Source organism: Artemia sp. Qi Xiang Cuo, chromosome 12, assembly GCF_049724085.1.
Source record: "Artemia sp. Qi Xiang Cuo chromosome 12, ASM4972408v1, whole genome shotgun sequence".
NCBI lineage: Eukaryota > Metazoa > Arthropoda > Branchiopoda > Anostraca > Artemiidae > Artemia > Artemia sp. Qi Xiang Cuo.
This window is the reverse complement of record NC_142805.1, coordinates 55,816,792-55,833,733: the sequence shown is the minus strand read 5'-3', so window position 1 is coordinate 55,833,733 and position 16,942 is coordinate 55,816,792. Positions and strand designations below refer to the sequence as shown.

General features: G+C 32.6%; 1 protein-coding gene across 1 annotated transcript in view; it reads left to right on the top strand.

Annotated features, from left to right (window-relative positions):
- Positions 1 to 10,120, top strand: part of LOC148946300 (regulator of microtubule dynamics protein 1-like) — a 60,435-nt gene extending 50,315 nt beyond the window's left edge. Inside the window, exons 8-9 of the mRNA XM_089097933.1 lie at positions 7,182 to 7,296; positions 9,967 to 10,120. Of these exons, the coding sequence (XP_088954059.1) occupies positions 7,182 to 7,296; positions 9,967 to 10,008 (157 nt within the window). The 3' untranslated portion in view covers positions 10,009 to 10,120. The remainder of the gene's footprint in view (positions 1 to 7,181; positions 7,297 to 9,966) is intronic.
- Positions 10,121 to 16,942: the final 6,822 nt, after the last annotated feature.

The following is a 16,942-nucleotide window of genomic DNA, read 5'->3' as shown; positions in this document are numbered from 1 at the left end:
AATGAAAATCACCTCATCAGATTCAGCGTATTTGAGAACCATACTGTAGAGGTTTCAAGCTCCTATTTGCAAAAATGTCAAATTTTGTATTTTTTGCCAGAAAAAAGATCACAGATGCGTGTTTATTAATTTTTTTTTCCCAGGGGTGAGCGTATCGACCCAGTGGTCCTAGAATATCGTGGGAGGGCTCATTCGAACGGAAATTAAAAGTTCTAGAGCCCTTTTTAACTGACCAAAAAAAATGGAGGGAAACTAGGCCCCCTCCCAAGATCAATTTTTTCCCGAAGTCACCCAATCAAAATTTTGAGATAGCTATTTTGTTCAGCATGGTCAAAAATATAACAACTAAGTTTTTTAGGATAACTTAATCCCCCAAAGTCCTCGGGGGGAGGGCTGAAAGTTACGAACTTTACCCAATGTTTACAAATAGTGTTGGTTATTGGGAAGTATACAGACGTTTTCAGTGGGGATTTTTTCTGGAAGTGGGGGAGGAGAGTGGGTCGGGGGTAATGTGGGAGGATCTTTCCATGGAGGAAGTTTTCATGGGGGAAGGGACATTGCTGTGAAGGGGGCACCGGATTTCCCAGCGATTATTTAAAAAACGATCAGTAATTAATAAAAAAAAGTTTTTCAACTGAAAGTAAGGAGCAACATCAAAACTTAAAACAGATAGAAATTATTATGTATATGATTGGGTTTGTCCCCTAGTCAATACCTCGCTCTTTAAGCCAAAGATTTTTTTTTAGTACTTTCATAAGAGCTATTTATTTTAATTAACGGCCTTTGTGATTAAGGGGTCATTTTTTCAGAATTGGAGCAAAATTCAAACTTTAGCGTACAGAGTGAGCTATTGACTAGGGGGCGAACCCCCTAATATACGTATTAAAAATAAATGAATATAGAAGTTCTTTATGTAAGCTAATTCGTATGTTACGCATATTTATTACTAAGAAAAACGTTCGTAAATAAAATTAAACAAATTTCGAGAAAGTCGTTTAGCCAAATAAACGCAAAATGAGAATGGAAATTTTGTTTTAATTAGTCATGTACGGTGAGCTATACGGAATAATTCCTGTTCGTTTTAAGTTTTAATTTCGCTCCTTACTTTCAGTGAAAAAAAACTTGTTTTTTTTTTATTACCACTCTAAGAACTTATAGGTCATAGATCAAATTATTTGGATTGTCAAACAGAGCTACACTTTCAGAAAGACTTTACACAATCTTCGGCTGATTAGTATCTAATTTTTAAGGCTAAATTTTTGCTGATTTTTTTTCCCATGTTTCCTTTTTTTAAGTTATGTGCCCAAACACACCAAAAATCTTTCTAAGTCCCATTTATGACAAAATTATTAATTCTGATCGTTTTTACATACATCCACAAAGTTATATTGTGCAATCGAATAGAGTCTCCGATAACAATCAAACTGGAAAACGATCAGCCTTTAAAAGTGCTTTACGCAAAATTAAATTCTGAAATGCCATTTAGACTTGTGTTTTTTATTCAGTTACCCTTTCACCGTTACTAGGAAAGGGTCGTCCAATTTTAGTTTGGTATTTTTATTTTAAGGTTTGGTTTTTAAATTTTTATCAGTTTTATTCTGCACTGAGGACGGTTAAGCGGAGGTCTTGACCGAAATATTTGCATAATTTTTCAAATTTTCCACTGGTTGTTAATTGTCCTCGTTTTCTTCCTTTCTTCACGATTTTTTGTTTTATCATGATTAGCCAGTGTGGTCTCGGAAATTATTTATAGGGTTACTAGGTTTCTATGGGCTGTTCTGAGCCTTCTAGCCCCTTCAGGTCTCAAAATTAATAATCCCTGTCAAGTGATTATTTAATTATAAAAGAGCATGAAAAATACTCATTATTTTGAATTGTGCTGAAACGCTAAATTTTGTTGAAAACTGCAGTCTAGGCTATGTACCAAAAATATGGTGTTGATTTATGATTCAGGGTATATTTTTCACCATTATGGATGGAGGGAGGGGGGTCTTGATAAATAAATTTAGCTATATATGGATTCACAATGGAATTCTGACTGTACGTGTGTCTTATTTTTGAGGCCAGACTATCTTAATATTAAATTAGGCTAATCAGAAAACTTTGAATATAACTTTGAACTTAGAAGCTTAATTTTTTTATATAATGCCCTTTGCCTATCACCTTTAAAACAGTTGAAATGGGTGACTTTGATATTGATTGTTTTTTTTACTCTTTTGGGTTCTTAAAAATATATGTTGTATTAAAAACAGGTTTTTAATAACAATTTAAAAAAAAATGCATTTGAAAGTTTGTTTTGGCTTCTTTATAGAATATATGTCATGTAGGCTAAGGCTGAACTGCTGCTTTTTTATTGCTTTTGGCTGCTCTTTTGGATATGATTGTTTTTTTCTTTTGGGGATTCACTCCAAAGTATAAATTGATAAATATCTTATATCAGTTAAATTGTAAACTGCATCTAAAAGGAGCAAATTTATCAAATTGAAAAATACATGATGAACACTTCACACGAGAACGCTTCAATTACAATAAAACAAATAACACTTAATGGTTTATTTGGTATGTTACTTTTCAACTTTTTGGCATTCCTGCTTTCAATAAAAAAAAAATCAAGGTACTATCACTTAAATATAATAGCTACCTATGCCCCCCTTCTGGATACTATCTTGAAAGGATACCGTCTGTGCTTTAAATAACAAAAATATTTAACTTATTGGCACCCCTTCTTTAAAAAAAAATCGAGGTATTATGATTTAAATATTATAGCTCACTCCCCCTCCCCCTCTCTGGATACCACCTTGATAAAATACCATCTCTGCTTTAAATAAAAAAAAATGGGATCCCTGCTTTCAATAAAAAAAAAATTCGATATATTATCATTTAAATGTAATACTTCCCTCCCCCTCCCTCTGGATACCACATTGATTAGATACTGTCTCAGCTTTTATTAGAAAAATAAGTTACTTAATAATTAACTAGGTCACTTTATAGTTCAGACAAACATGCGAAATAACGTTAAAAAGCTTAGTGTTCCTTGAAAAAAGTTGAGGGTATGAGTAAGGGGGTACAAAGACAACAAAACAAATGTCGAAATTATTCATATATACCACAAATTATTGGAAAACTGAGTTATAGATTTGCCATGACATTCAATAAGATCCAAAGAATATAATTAAAAGGGAGCACACACAAAAGCCAAATTAGTCCAGTAGCCTAAGAGAAATCGCAAAATACCCTAGACAATGAACAAGTCCTAATGGGAGGAACTGGGTCTATCAAAATATTTCAATGGTTTCCCAGGGACTTTGATATCATTTTCTTCTGTCTCCAGTTTAAATGAAAAAAAAATAATTATCTTTTTGGCGTCCCTGCTTTAAATAAATAAATGAGGCATTATCATTTAAAATGATAGCCCCCTATCCCCCTCCTATAGGCAATAATTTACAATTTATATTTGAATCGTATTTTTTAGGTAACTTCCAGTTCAATCTTTAATTCCCTAACCTTGTACATAGCTTAGTCTATAGCTAAATTTTGTCACAATAGAAACTTTTTTTGGGGGGGGGGATTCAACTTGAAAATAACATTCTTGACTGCAAACGATGTAAGAAATAGCGATTGCGAAACTGCATTCGAAATGATTTAAACTCATTTCATAAAGACGATCCTGTTTTTTGTCAACATGAAGAACTGTGTATATTGCAATATTTGCAATTGCATATTGCATCTGTCTGTTTTTTGTACAAAGTAACAAAAGAGACAAAAATTAATGAACAAGAGAGTAGTGAAGAATTATGGTATGCCAAGTAATATTTAGCAGGGAAAGTCACTGGTGATAAATCGCTAGGGGTGGCACGGTGATTGTGTGGTTTTCAGGGAACCAAATTTTTTTTCGGGGTGACGCATAGATTTTCGGAGAAAAACCCGAAAATTCGGGGATAGTGGAAGCCCTGCTTGATTTCTAATCAGGAAAATCAAAATACTAAACCACACGAGAAGGAAAAGCTCCGAATTTGCGGTTGACGCAATAAAGAATTGTCGCAAAATTAATTTAAAATCGACCAATGGCCGCCACCTCTGTTGGTGGCGGCGTGCCTGCGGCGCGCCGGCGGCGTTACGACATTTCGGTGGCGTTCGACCGGGCCTCTCGTTGGCGGCGTTTGGTCAATCCGCCGGTGTGGCGTTGGGGTCTAGCTGGAACAAGTATCCTGAAATGGTATCTTGCATACCATCTAGCGCTTGGTCATCATAAAAAATATTTTCTGACACATCAGAATAGTCACTTTCTGAACTTGAGGTCATATTTTTTCACAAAATGTATTTTCACTAATATATATAACAATCAACAGATTTTGTAAATTTGAATTTTCACAAATGAAAAACATTGTCGGATTCATAGGAAATAGTTTCCGCTAATATTATTCAGCTCCGCAGTTTATCACCCCTAATGTAAAAAAAGATACGATTTTGGCCAGTTTCGATGCCATTGATCAAATGGAGTACAAAACACTGGATATAGAAACTGTTATGCGTATCGTCCGTCTTTGCAATAGTTCCTCGTCATATATCCGATATAATACCCAATTTTTCACCCAAATCATGGTCTGCCGATGGGTACGAGCCTTTCACTGCTTTTGGCAACTTTTTATATGGAATTCATTGAAAGATCTGCTTTGAAAAATTTTCCTCTGAAACACCGGTTCTGGGGTCGGGTGTGTGGGATCGTGGAGGGGAGTCACTTAACTCTTTCTTGACTTATCTAAACACTTTGGACTCTAACCTTCAGTTCATATTAGAACTAGAAGAAAATCATAAACTTCATTTTTTAGATGTCTTAATTTTCAATAAGTCTCTTAGCCTTGAATTTTCTATTTATGGAAAGCCTACGCATAATGGTAGGTATTTACATTTTTCCTCCAACCACTCTCCCTGCATAAAAAGAGGAGTAGTTATTTCTTTGGTTGACCGAGTAATAAGGATATGCTCGGAGCCTCATATGGTCTCGGAATTGAACTATATTAGGACATTTTATTTTGCAATGGGTACCCCATAAGAATACTTGAACCTGTTATAGACAAAAGACGAATAAAGGCAAAAAAGAATGCTTCAACTCCACAAACCCCAACAGATATCGTCCCATTGGTGGATGATAGAAACTCTTCACTGTTCTACCCGACATTCCAAATTGAGTGACAAACTAAAAAGAATCTTTAAAAAACAGAAACTTGATGTCACCTTGAATTCAAATACGATACAGAACTGCGGCAAAGATAAAACCAGCCCCACTCTGGGTAGTGGCGTTTATAGAATTCCCTGTTCTTGTGACTGTTTTTATGTTATTAGAACCCAACAGCAGTTAGAGGAGAGGCTATTGGAACATAGGTCCTAAATTGACAAGGCCATGGGACTCCGCCAAAGGCCTGAGGTTTTGATTCCACCTTGGCTCAATATGTGTATGACAATCCACACTATTTCATTTTATTTGACAACACCTTCATTATTGCCCCCGTTAAAGGTCTAATGCAAGTTTTCAGGGAGGTAGTTGAGATAAAAAAAAAAAACACATTCACCAAAAAGAAGCTCTCAATAGTGACACTGGAGAAACTTTTGTAAGTCCCATTTATACTGAAATTATTAATTTTGATCGTTTTTACATATATCCACGAAATTATGTTGTGCAATCAAATATAATCTCTGATAATAATCTACCTGGAAAGGTAGATTATGATAATAATCTACCTATACTCTGATAATAATCTATCTGGTTTTTTTTTTCAGTTACTCTTTCACCGTTACTGAGAAAGAGTCATCCTATTTTAGTTTTGTGTTTTGTTTTAAGGTATGGTTTTTTGTACTTTTATCAGTTTTATTCTGCACTGAGGACGGTAAAGTGGAAGTCTTGACTGACATATGTGCATATTTTGTTACTGGCTGGTGAACAGCATACTGTACTGTTTTAACAGCAAGCTACCCACCAAAGTGTAACCAATGCTCACAATCCACTAAAAGGAATGGGGGAGATATCTGTTTTACTATTCTGTTTTCCAACCCTTTTTTTGACAAATGCAAATGTGATATGGTTGATAATTTTACTCTAACAGCCTAGGCTATGTAGATCTAGACTGGATTGTAGCTGGGCCACAGTCATGGGGAAAAGGCAATATCATATGTTAGGGATCATTCAGGGCAAACCTGAATAAAAAATTGAATTTATTGACTCAGAAGGAGAAAAAGTGACCAACTGCAAAGATTCTGGTAAATTAGGAATATAGGATTATAATAAGAAAGCTAAGAAATGCAACTTTTGATGGGAACAGAGCCTGTGGTTTCACTGCTGTGGCGATGGGGTACAGAAAATATTGGGTAAGACACCCAGTAGTCGGCCACCTGCCTATTCTCGGACAGAATGTAACTAACAGGGAACCTAGCTCTAGGCTAATGTGCTTAGAAAGTTTTTATACAAAGACAAAGCTGGTTTCCCTGGTCACTTAGATATCCATATGGATATCTAATAGTATCCATAGTAGTGTATAAAAAGTTCCTTTATAGTATTATAGTAGTGTATAAAAACTTTCTAAGCACATTAGCCTAGAGCTAGGTTCCCTGTTAGTTACATTCTGTCCGAGAATAGGCAGGTGGCCGACTACTGGGTGTCTTACCCTACCGCATTACGTTTTCTGCAACCCACCTTTCTGTATTAACAGTAGGATAAATTCATCAATATGACTTTTTGTTTCAGTTACCTTAGAAGGGAGTTTGAGGAGGAAATCAAAGATTTTTATTGTGCGAGGAGAGAGATAATTATCCTTTTTAGGAAATTTTCTCCTTTACGGTGAATTTTTCATTAATTTTGGAATCGAAGTACGAATGGTAGGGTGTGACCACTGGCCCTTCAATAAACGTTTTGTGGAGTCAGAGTGTGGAGTCGACTCTGCGCATCAGAGTCGTATTAAAAGTTTATTTGGCTAATCAGTAAGTAGATTAATCAACATCATTATAATAGTTTTTGTAGCCTACATCTTGAAGTATAAAAGTATAAAAAAGTAAAGTACAAAAACTAGTATAAAGAAGCATATAAAGAAGTATAAAAAAGTAAACGATAAAAAGGTTATTCTAATAAAATTACAAAAAAGAAAAAAACTATGAATTTTCAAACTGAATCCATGATTTGTTTTTTACAGCACCAATTTGCTGATGCTTGGCAAGACATACTTGAAACTTGGAGAGAAACAAAAGGCAATTGACTTTTTAGAGCGATCCAGAGACTATGCCGTGAAAACTTATGAAGATACAACTGTAAGTTGCTAAAAATTCAATCACAGATAGTCAACAACATGAATGTTTATAAAGCCTCCCTTTTTATTCCCTCCAAGGAAGTTACATTACATACATAACATTACAGAAGTCACAAATACTTTTGTACGCGTTTTCTTTTTTTCATTAACAACGGGCAAAGATTAACTTTAAGAAAAGATTTTTATAAGGGAAGTAACGAGTGAAGTTGAAACTTAAAACAAATAACTATTACATCACAGCCTATCTAACATATATCGATAAAACTAGTGGAAATAAACCAACTGGTGATAGTTCCCTATGCTTGTAGGACTAAAAACTAGCACTTTACTGAAAACACAAGAAAACATAGGAGTTCTGGTTCAGTAAAAGCAAACCATTTAAAGACAATTTTAACAGTATAAAAAAATCATTTTAGGATTGTTGCTTATATTTTTTTAATTGTCATCATTTCTGCAAAATGAGCTTAGTCCAAGGATTGACTATCGTTTTGGATCTGAAAAGAATATTTCATTATTATTTTGTTGGCAAGTTTGAAGTGAAGCCATTTTGATAGTATTAGAACTACAGACTAGATTTTGAGTTTGTATTATGACTTAAAATTATCCGTTGTATAGAGAGAAATAACCGAATTTCCAGAGTTCATATTATGGTTTATTTGTTCTTCATTTCGAGTAATACTAAAGCGATTTTTTTTTTACAATTAAATACTGAATAATAATACTAAAGCGTTTTTTTACAATTACAATTCATTATTCGTTGTAGTTTTCTTTTTTAACTTGACATCTTGTATTAACTTATTTATGTCTATTTTTAGTTTTAAATTTGTGTTTTTCGTTCCAATCTTAAGTTTGCCTAAAATTTGAGTTGAATCTCATGTGCATTTCTTTAATCTTAAATGTGCTTCCGCAGTATTTTTAAGTGTATTATTCTTGTGTTTCCAAAAATAAAAGTTAGGCAAATTTTTTTTATATTATTTACTTTTGTATGGTTTCCTTACTACTAGCCTATTACTGACAACTCACCACAGTACCAAGCCGCCTGAAGCCAACACAACTGCCCATGCTCTTCTTCCATCCCATTCTGTTCAACTTCATTTAGAATAAAATTTTTAATTTAAGAATCTCTTTTAATTTAATTTAGAATAACTGATTAAGAATAATTTAGTCATAAAAGCATACTATTTATGCTTTAGGAATCCATCCCCTCCCCCTGGAAGAAATTGCTTGAATCTGTGTGTAAAATTGTTGGTGTGTCTTTCATCAGCTTAGATAGTGCTTTGCTTCACATTTTGCTTTAAATAGTTTGTGTATTTTTTTCAAACACGAAAAGAATTTGTCAAGTTGCTTGCTGGCTTACAGCAATTTTTTTGCAAAATTTATAATTTCGTAGAGATAGAAATTGACATTTAATTCTCAGGACTGTATCCTGGGATTTTGTTTAGGGGGGGGGGGGGGGCTCCGGAACAGGCACGGTCACCTGAATTAGAATCGAAGTCTGAATGAGAGGAGCTAAATTTCCAAGCAAATCCTTTTGAAGAGAGTCTTAATGACTGTGAAAGCGATTGAAAGCTCTGCTCTTATGATCCAGTGCTTACTTAATCAAAGTGTTACAAACCTCTTTTTAAATTGTATTCGGTACTTTTATAAATAAATGAAGAATAGCATGTATATGATATGAGGAGTGTGGCTGAATACGGCTATTTAAATATGCAAGGTTGTTAGGGTAACATTTCCTAGGTTTAAATACAGAAAAAAAAACTGAAAAGATTCTACTCCCAAATAATGGTAAATTTAATATATTTATTTATTTATTTTTTTTAACAAAATGGATGTTCGAAATCAGGCACTGTCCAATTGTTGAAATATTACCCTAGGCACAGGATTACCAAAGGGATAAACTAGATAGTTAATTAAATTGATGAAACTCCAGATCAAGGGGCATTACGTTTTTTAAGCCCAGGAAAATAAGATTCATTAAAAAATTCATTAAAAACTGTAAGTGATGCTTAAAAAGAAATGCTCAACTGGTCTTGTAGCCACACCAATTGTAGTTACACCAAACTGTAAAAACACCAATTTTACCCTGTATTTCCTAGGGAGTACCTTATTTTACCGTTTTTACCTTATTTTACTTACTGAGTTTGTATTTTATGGTAATTTTACAACACTACTCGTGGGTCATTTTCATTAGAGGCTATTCAACAAAGTTTCCATGAAATTATCAGTTTTCACGGTATATACCATTTTGATGAAATGAGGCGTTAAAATTTTGGCATTTTCGACCTTAGACTAGTTTTTTTGGTAGCTGTAATGACATTATTCTCATCTTTTTTTATTCGTCCTGTTTTTTTTATTTAATAAAATTTTTCGTAGATGAAATTGTGATATTTTGTGCCATCATTATTCTATCAATTACCAAAAGTTTTGCTTGAAATCACGTGCTTCAACACATGACGCTTCCACCCCTAGCTGTTAGAAATACGAAGACCAAATGGTAAGAACAATCCCTGAGATGTATCATCAGATTGTTGACCTTCTCCCTCCTACCTTAAGGTAGCCAATATTTGGATCCAGGTTGTAATGATGATGCTTCGTTTAATTTCTATGAACTTACATAGTTTTTGGTCTAACACGTTGTTTATGCTTTATTTGTGTGTTTTTTTTCTTTCAGACACGAGAAGAAGCTATCAAATTGCTTGGGGGCTTAAAATAACTACTATTCGCAAGATTCTCAATCTTGAAGTGGTTAATTTCTTTCGATTTCTTGGTGTTTTTTATGTCCCATGTTGTTGTTTTTTTATGTCGGAAATAAAATTAATTTTAAAAGAAAATGTCAATCCTTCTCTTAGACTGAGAGCTCTAATATATATATATATATATATATATATATATATATATATATATATATATATATATATATATATATATATATATATATATATATATATATATATATATATATATATATATATATATATATATATATATATATATATATATATATATATATATATATATGTGTATGTATATATATATATATATATGTGTGTATATATGTGTGTGTAGTGTATATATATATATATATATATATATATATATATATATATATATATATATATATATATATATATATATATATATATATATATATATATATATATATATATATATATATATATATATATATATATATATATATATATATATATATATATATATATATATATATATATATATATATATATATATATATATATATATATATATATATATATATATATATATATATATATATATCATGTTATGATGAAGTCAACCTAAGACAAGCTTCCCAAATCTAACCGGTCAAGGATATAATCAACAGCGAGCGTGTAAAATACACTGTAAAAAAAAATTGCCAACAAAATGTTTTGCTCGAATTCAAACAAGTAAAAAAAAATCCAATTTTTGTGTTAGAATTGTGACTTTCTTATTGAATTCAAACAAGTCACAAAAAAATCCAATTTTTCTGTTGGAATTGTGACTTGCTTATTGAATTCCAACAAATTATTGAAATTATTAAGATTTATGTACTTTTCAGTAGAAAAAATGTAATTTTCACCGTAAATAGGTTATTTCAATCAACACGGTTTGAATTTCAAGAGTAGTTTGAAGTTTCTTGAATATCATTTTAAATTTGACTATAGGACCATTGAAAGTAATATGTTCAGTATAAGTTCAATTCAAATATTTGAATTATAGCAAAAAAAGGGAGAATTATAAAATTAAGGAAACATATTTTTACTTTGAAATAAGTTGAGCTTTCTTGTCTGCAAAATGAACAAGGATAAATTTATATACAATAATTATCTTTTAACTTTTACAATCGATTTTTTAAATATATTTTTTCTGTGAGATTCTGTGGGTAGAAAATTTCTTAAGATACTACCCTAATCTTAACAGTACTAACGGTGAAAATATATTGCTTTCTGAATTCAACTTTTTCTAATTAATAACGAAAGTCCTATTGTGGGAACAAATTATGTTTTTGCGATGAAAATCATTTTTGTAATGGGACCCAAAAAGCGTTTCAAAACAATTCTTCCCCGGATTTGCCATAAACTTGCTGCTTACGCTGAATAACCAAGTAAGCAAATATATCGAAGAAAAGAAGACGCCTGTAAGGGTATTTCAGTCCTTTACGTACACGTAAAGGAACCAAAAGTTTCCCCAAAAAAGAGAATTTTCTAAAATAGTGCACATTTCAACTAGACTCAGAAATACTACACTTTAATAGCATGAATCGTGCTTCAAGAACTCCGGTTTGCTACAGGGTTAATTAAAAAATAGGACGTTAGCCCAATAAGTTTTATCAAACATTTCATAGTGTTAAACTGTAATTCAGGAGTGACTCAGCTCAATTGCAACCGAAACTCAAAAATAGAATTTTGATAAAAGTTGATAAGAATTGGGTTTTTATGCAGATTGTAAATACATAAATTTCATTACGTTTAATATCTACCAAGCCTCAGAAGAAAAAAGGATTTTGATGGATTAAGGGATTTTGAAAACAGGGATCCTGATTTTCGAAAAAGGGAGAAACACCCCCCAAAAAGTCAATAAATATTAATGTAAATCAGACCTTCAGCGTATCAGAAAATTTTATTGTGGGGGTTATGATCTCCTATCTGCACAAATGTGGAATCGTATGTTTTTCCCAGAATAGTGATCACGGATGCGTTTCTATTTGTTGTTTTTTTTTGTTTTTTTTTGTTCTAGTGTCCTTTTTAAGAGACCGCAAACATTGGAGGGCAATTAAACCTCCTCCCAAGACCTAATTTGTCTCTTATTTTGTTTTCGAATTTTATGATTTGAGATCAATTTGACAAAAAAAAATAATCTCCTTTAACTACCTATAAACGTATAATACAGAAGTAGATTTAATGTTAAGACCTTTAAACGACAAAGCGACGATTTTGCCTAGGGGGCATTCAGTTCAGAGAGAGAAGACATTCTAATTGTGATGGTAAGTATTCAGGTTAGTTTATTCATATTGATAACTTGTGTCTTATGTTTCCCAAAATGTTTAAGATAGTATATTTATAAATAAAATAGTCTTGTAAAATTCTTCGGTACTGTTCTATTAGCTGTAAACCATGCAAGAAGTAAAGTTTGGTTAATGCTAATGAAATAAAACAAAATAGGATAAAAATATAATAGTTTAGAAACAAAATTCGGTTATTTATTTGCACATTAGGGGGTGGATGTGGGGGTAAAACCTAGCATATATTAAATACGTAACCTAACCTAGGTACCTTTGTTCCCCCCTAAACCCTAAAAAAACTAAAGTTTAAATATTGTAAACGAAGTTAGAAACCACTGTTTGCAATCCAATTCTCCGTTGAAAGAACCTGTTTGACTAGTTTCTTTTATCATTTTTCTTGCGTGGCTTACAGTAAAGCATAGGAGAGCTGCATGGTTTTCCTGTGAATATGTAGGCTAAGTGGGTGGTCACTTGTACCTGATGCTGTCTTTACTGTTTTTAGTTGGATGAAAAAAAATCCAAAGAAACTCTGCTTTGAAAAGAAAGAGCCCAAAGTGAAAAAGGGTACTTTTCTTTATTCATTTGTCTTGTTTGTTTTCTACAAGAGTGTTTTGTTTTTTTGAATTGATACACATTTTTTTTTATAAATGACTCATTCACATCAGAGGTTAACTAACAAGCTGATGACCTACTTAGAATTCCTAGTCTCAAAATTGTATTTTAATTTGTTGAAGCTAGAAGGCATCAACCTTCTCTCTGTTAAAAGAAATTGGATTAATATAAGTAAGTTTTATTGCACTAATGCCCTAAGGCCATGGCTATACAAAACAAAGAGAAAAAAATAACTTTTAATTACTTTGCATTGTATAAACATTAAAGAAACAAAGAAAAATAAATCACAAAATTTGCCTGTGATCCATGCAAATTCAGCGCATAATTTCGCTAACAAGTTCAGTGGACATTGCCCATCATGAGTGAACCCAAAAATCCTGATCATCCCTTCCTTCTATGACTATCTACCTTAGTCTTGACCTAGGATGGAAGATAGACTATCTATCAACAAGTGAAATAACATCTTATTTATACCATCCTGAAAAAGGCTTATGCCAGAAGTCTTAAAGCTCCTCCAACTTTTTGTGTAGCGCTAGGTAAATTTGAAGCTCCACCGATTTTCCGAGGTAATTTTAAAGCTCCACCAGAGATACCAGTAGTTATATCAGCAATGCTTTTACCTGCATACGTTCCTAAGGCTGCAGTACCACTTGTTAAAACAGCTTTTCCAAGTGAAACAGCTAAAGATATTAAATATGGTAAAAAACCTCCATTTTGGACCAGCTGTTTCTTACGAAACATCAATATCACTTCTTTATTTTCTTTTTGAAATTTTTCTATTTTATTCACTTGCCTTTGGTTTAAAAGAAATTTAACAGGTTCTTTATCATTTTTTTTCTGCTGTGGTTTACAAGATTTTTACATTTTTGCTTAGCCTTAAAGTATTCTTTAATTTTTATTTTTCCAAAAGGGGATATGTAAATTGTATACTCAATAAAACTTGCCATTTATTAGGGAATTATTTTATTTAATAAAAATCTAGAATTATTTCAGCCTTACTTTCATTCTCTTTTGAAATGCTTCGTCGGGATCTTTCTCAAGTATATTTATTATAACGTTTTCGAAATTGTCTAAACGTTCAGGTAACTCAATAAAGCCCTTCAAGCATACCAATAGCGTTGAGAAATAAACTGCATCGGCACCATTTTTTGGGTTTGAAACGTTTCCACAAGAGAACATTGAAACATTGGGTTAGAAACATTAACATCTTCTTTTGTTACTTTTAAGGTATTTTTCACTATTAGTCCTTTGTCATCAACTCTAGTCAATATATTGTCAGGTGATTGATAAATTTTAGTATACTTGCTAATATCTTTGCTTAATTTCAGATTGTTTAGGATTTGCTCTTTAATAATTTCTTGTTTTAGATCGTTTAACGTTTAAAGAATGACTGGATCTGGATCATTTTCTGTATTTGCAACATTTTAAATTATTCTATTTTCCATATTTAAATCTTCTTTGGTAATTTTTAAAGTATTTTTTACGAATAATCTTTCACCATCTACTCTAGTCAACATATTATCAGGTGATTGGTAAATTTTAGTTAATTTATTAATATTCTCATTTAAATACTGTTTTGTAAGGATTTGTCGGTTAACAACTTCACCCTTGAAATCTTTTAAAATAATTTTCACATTTTGTAAAGTAATAGCATCATTGTCTGATTTTGCATCACCTAAATTAATTAAGGACTTACCCTCTAAATCAAGATTGCCATTGTAATTGAGTGATCTGCTTTCACTGTTATCTCTACCACAGTTGGCAGGTGGTGCGCATTTGCCCCATTTGGGCCCTTTTTTTAGTTGATTTTGCATTGAATTTTTCAAATTGGAGCATTGCGCCAATTTTGCGCATGCCATGAAAATTCGGCGCAAAGTAGGCGCATTTTGCCTTCACAATAACAATGACAGAACCCAAAATTCAAAGTCTAGTGTTTACTGACAACTTCTACTGACAGATTCAGGAATCTGTTTATAAATACAATTGGAATTTTCAGAACCCCGTAGGGATTCTCATATCGCATTCCAGACTCCATGACAACCTAAATTTCAAATTACCAAAGTGGGCATTATCCTTAGCGTGAAAAGCCAAATAGGAAATTGGTCAAATGTCAAATAAAAAATACAGAAAGGAGTGGGAAAAGCTGACCTTTGTTCGACATAGCTCAAGCAGCTGTTTCTGTCTTAAGCTTACCCATCAGCAACCTTTTTGTCGAGAGAGTGTTTTCTGTTATGAATCTTGTCAAACAGTTCGTGGTGACGAACTTTAAGTAACGAGCGACCCGGCTCAATAGTAACCGAAACTCTAAAAACAGAATTTTGATACCAATAGATACATCAAAAGAATCAGGTTTTTATGCTGATTTCAAATATATAAGTTTCATCAAAAGGGGGAAACACCCCCTAACAGTCATAGAACTTTAATGAAAATCACACCATGAGATTCAGCGTATCAGAGAACCCTGCTATAGAAGTTTCAAGCTCCTATCTTCGAAAATGAAATGTGGAATTTTGTATTTTTTGCCAGAACAAAGATCACAGATGCGTGTTTTTTGTTTTTTTTTTTACCAGGGGTGATCCTATCGAACCGATGGTCCTAAAATATCGTGGGAGGGCTCATTTAACGGAAATTAAAAGTTCTGGTGCCCTTTTCAAGTCACCAAAAAAATGGAGGGCAACTAGGCCCCCTCCCACGCTCATTTTTTTCTCAAAGTCTTCCGATGGAAATTTTGAGATAGCCATTTTGTTCAGCATGGTTGGGTGTTACACGGGAGGATCTTTCCATGTAGGAAGTTTTCATGGGGGAAGGGACAATGCTATGTAGGGGGCGCTGGATTTCCCAGCATTATTTAAAAGAAAGATCAGAAATTAAATAATAATAAAAACGATTTTTTCAATTGAACGCAAAGAGGAACATTAAAATTTAAAACGAACATAAATTAATACGTATATGATTGGGTTCAACCTTTACTCATCACCTTGTTCTTTACACTAAAGTAATTTTTGTACTTTCATCAGAGCTATTTATTCTAATTAACGGCCTTTGTGATTAAGGGGTCATTCTTAAAGAATTAGAACAAAATTTGAACTTAGCTTAAAGAGCGAGGTACTGATTAGGGGTGAACCCCCTAATGCACGTAATAAAAATAAATGAATATAGAAGTTCGTTACATAAGTTAATTTGTAAGTTATGTCAGAACAAAATTTCGAGAAAGCCATTTAGCCAAAAAAAGTAAAATCAATATGCAAGTTTCGTTTTGATTATTCATGTACAGTGAGCCAAAATAAAAGCTTCATTAACTCAAAAACGTTCAGAAATAAAATTAAAAAAAAACAAGATTTTTAACTGAAAGTAAAGAGCGACATTAAAACTTAAAACGAACAGAAATTATTCTGTATATGAAAGGGGCTGCCCCCCCTCAACCCCCCGCTCTTTACGCTAAAGTTTGACTCTGTCTCACAAGATTGTTTTTTAAAACAATAAAAAAATTTGGCGTAAAGAGCGTGGGGTTGAGGAGGGGGCAGCCCATTCCATATACAGAATGATTTCTGTTCGTTTTAAGTTTTAATGTCGCTCCTTACTTTTAGTTAAAAGACTTGTTTTTTTATTTAGTCAAGTACAAAATTCTGAATGGGATGCAGTTTAAAATGCTTAACTCTACTATGATCATCCAACTTAGGCTTAAGTGTCAGGGATAGTGCTACAGGGAATTTGATCTTACACTCGCTATGCTGAATAGATTTACCATTGAAATGTATGACATAAAGAACCCATCCAATGACAATGGTTTGCTGTTTAACTTTGAAAATGATCTTCAATACTAGTCGAAGATCAATACAATATATGATTAAAAATTGCACAAAACAAATTCGAAGTTCATTGAAAGGAAAACACAAATAAAATAACAATCGGAACTATTGAAGGACCTTACCAAGTACAATTCTGTCTCATATTTTCATTCAGTCTTTGGCTTCTGTTTCATGACAAAATCTCATAAAATTGTCTTTAGCCT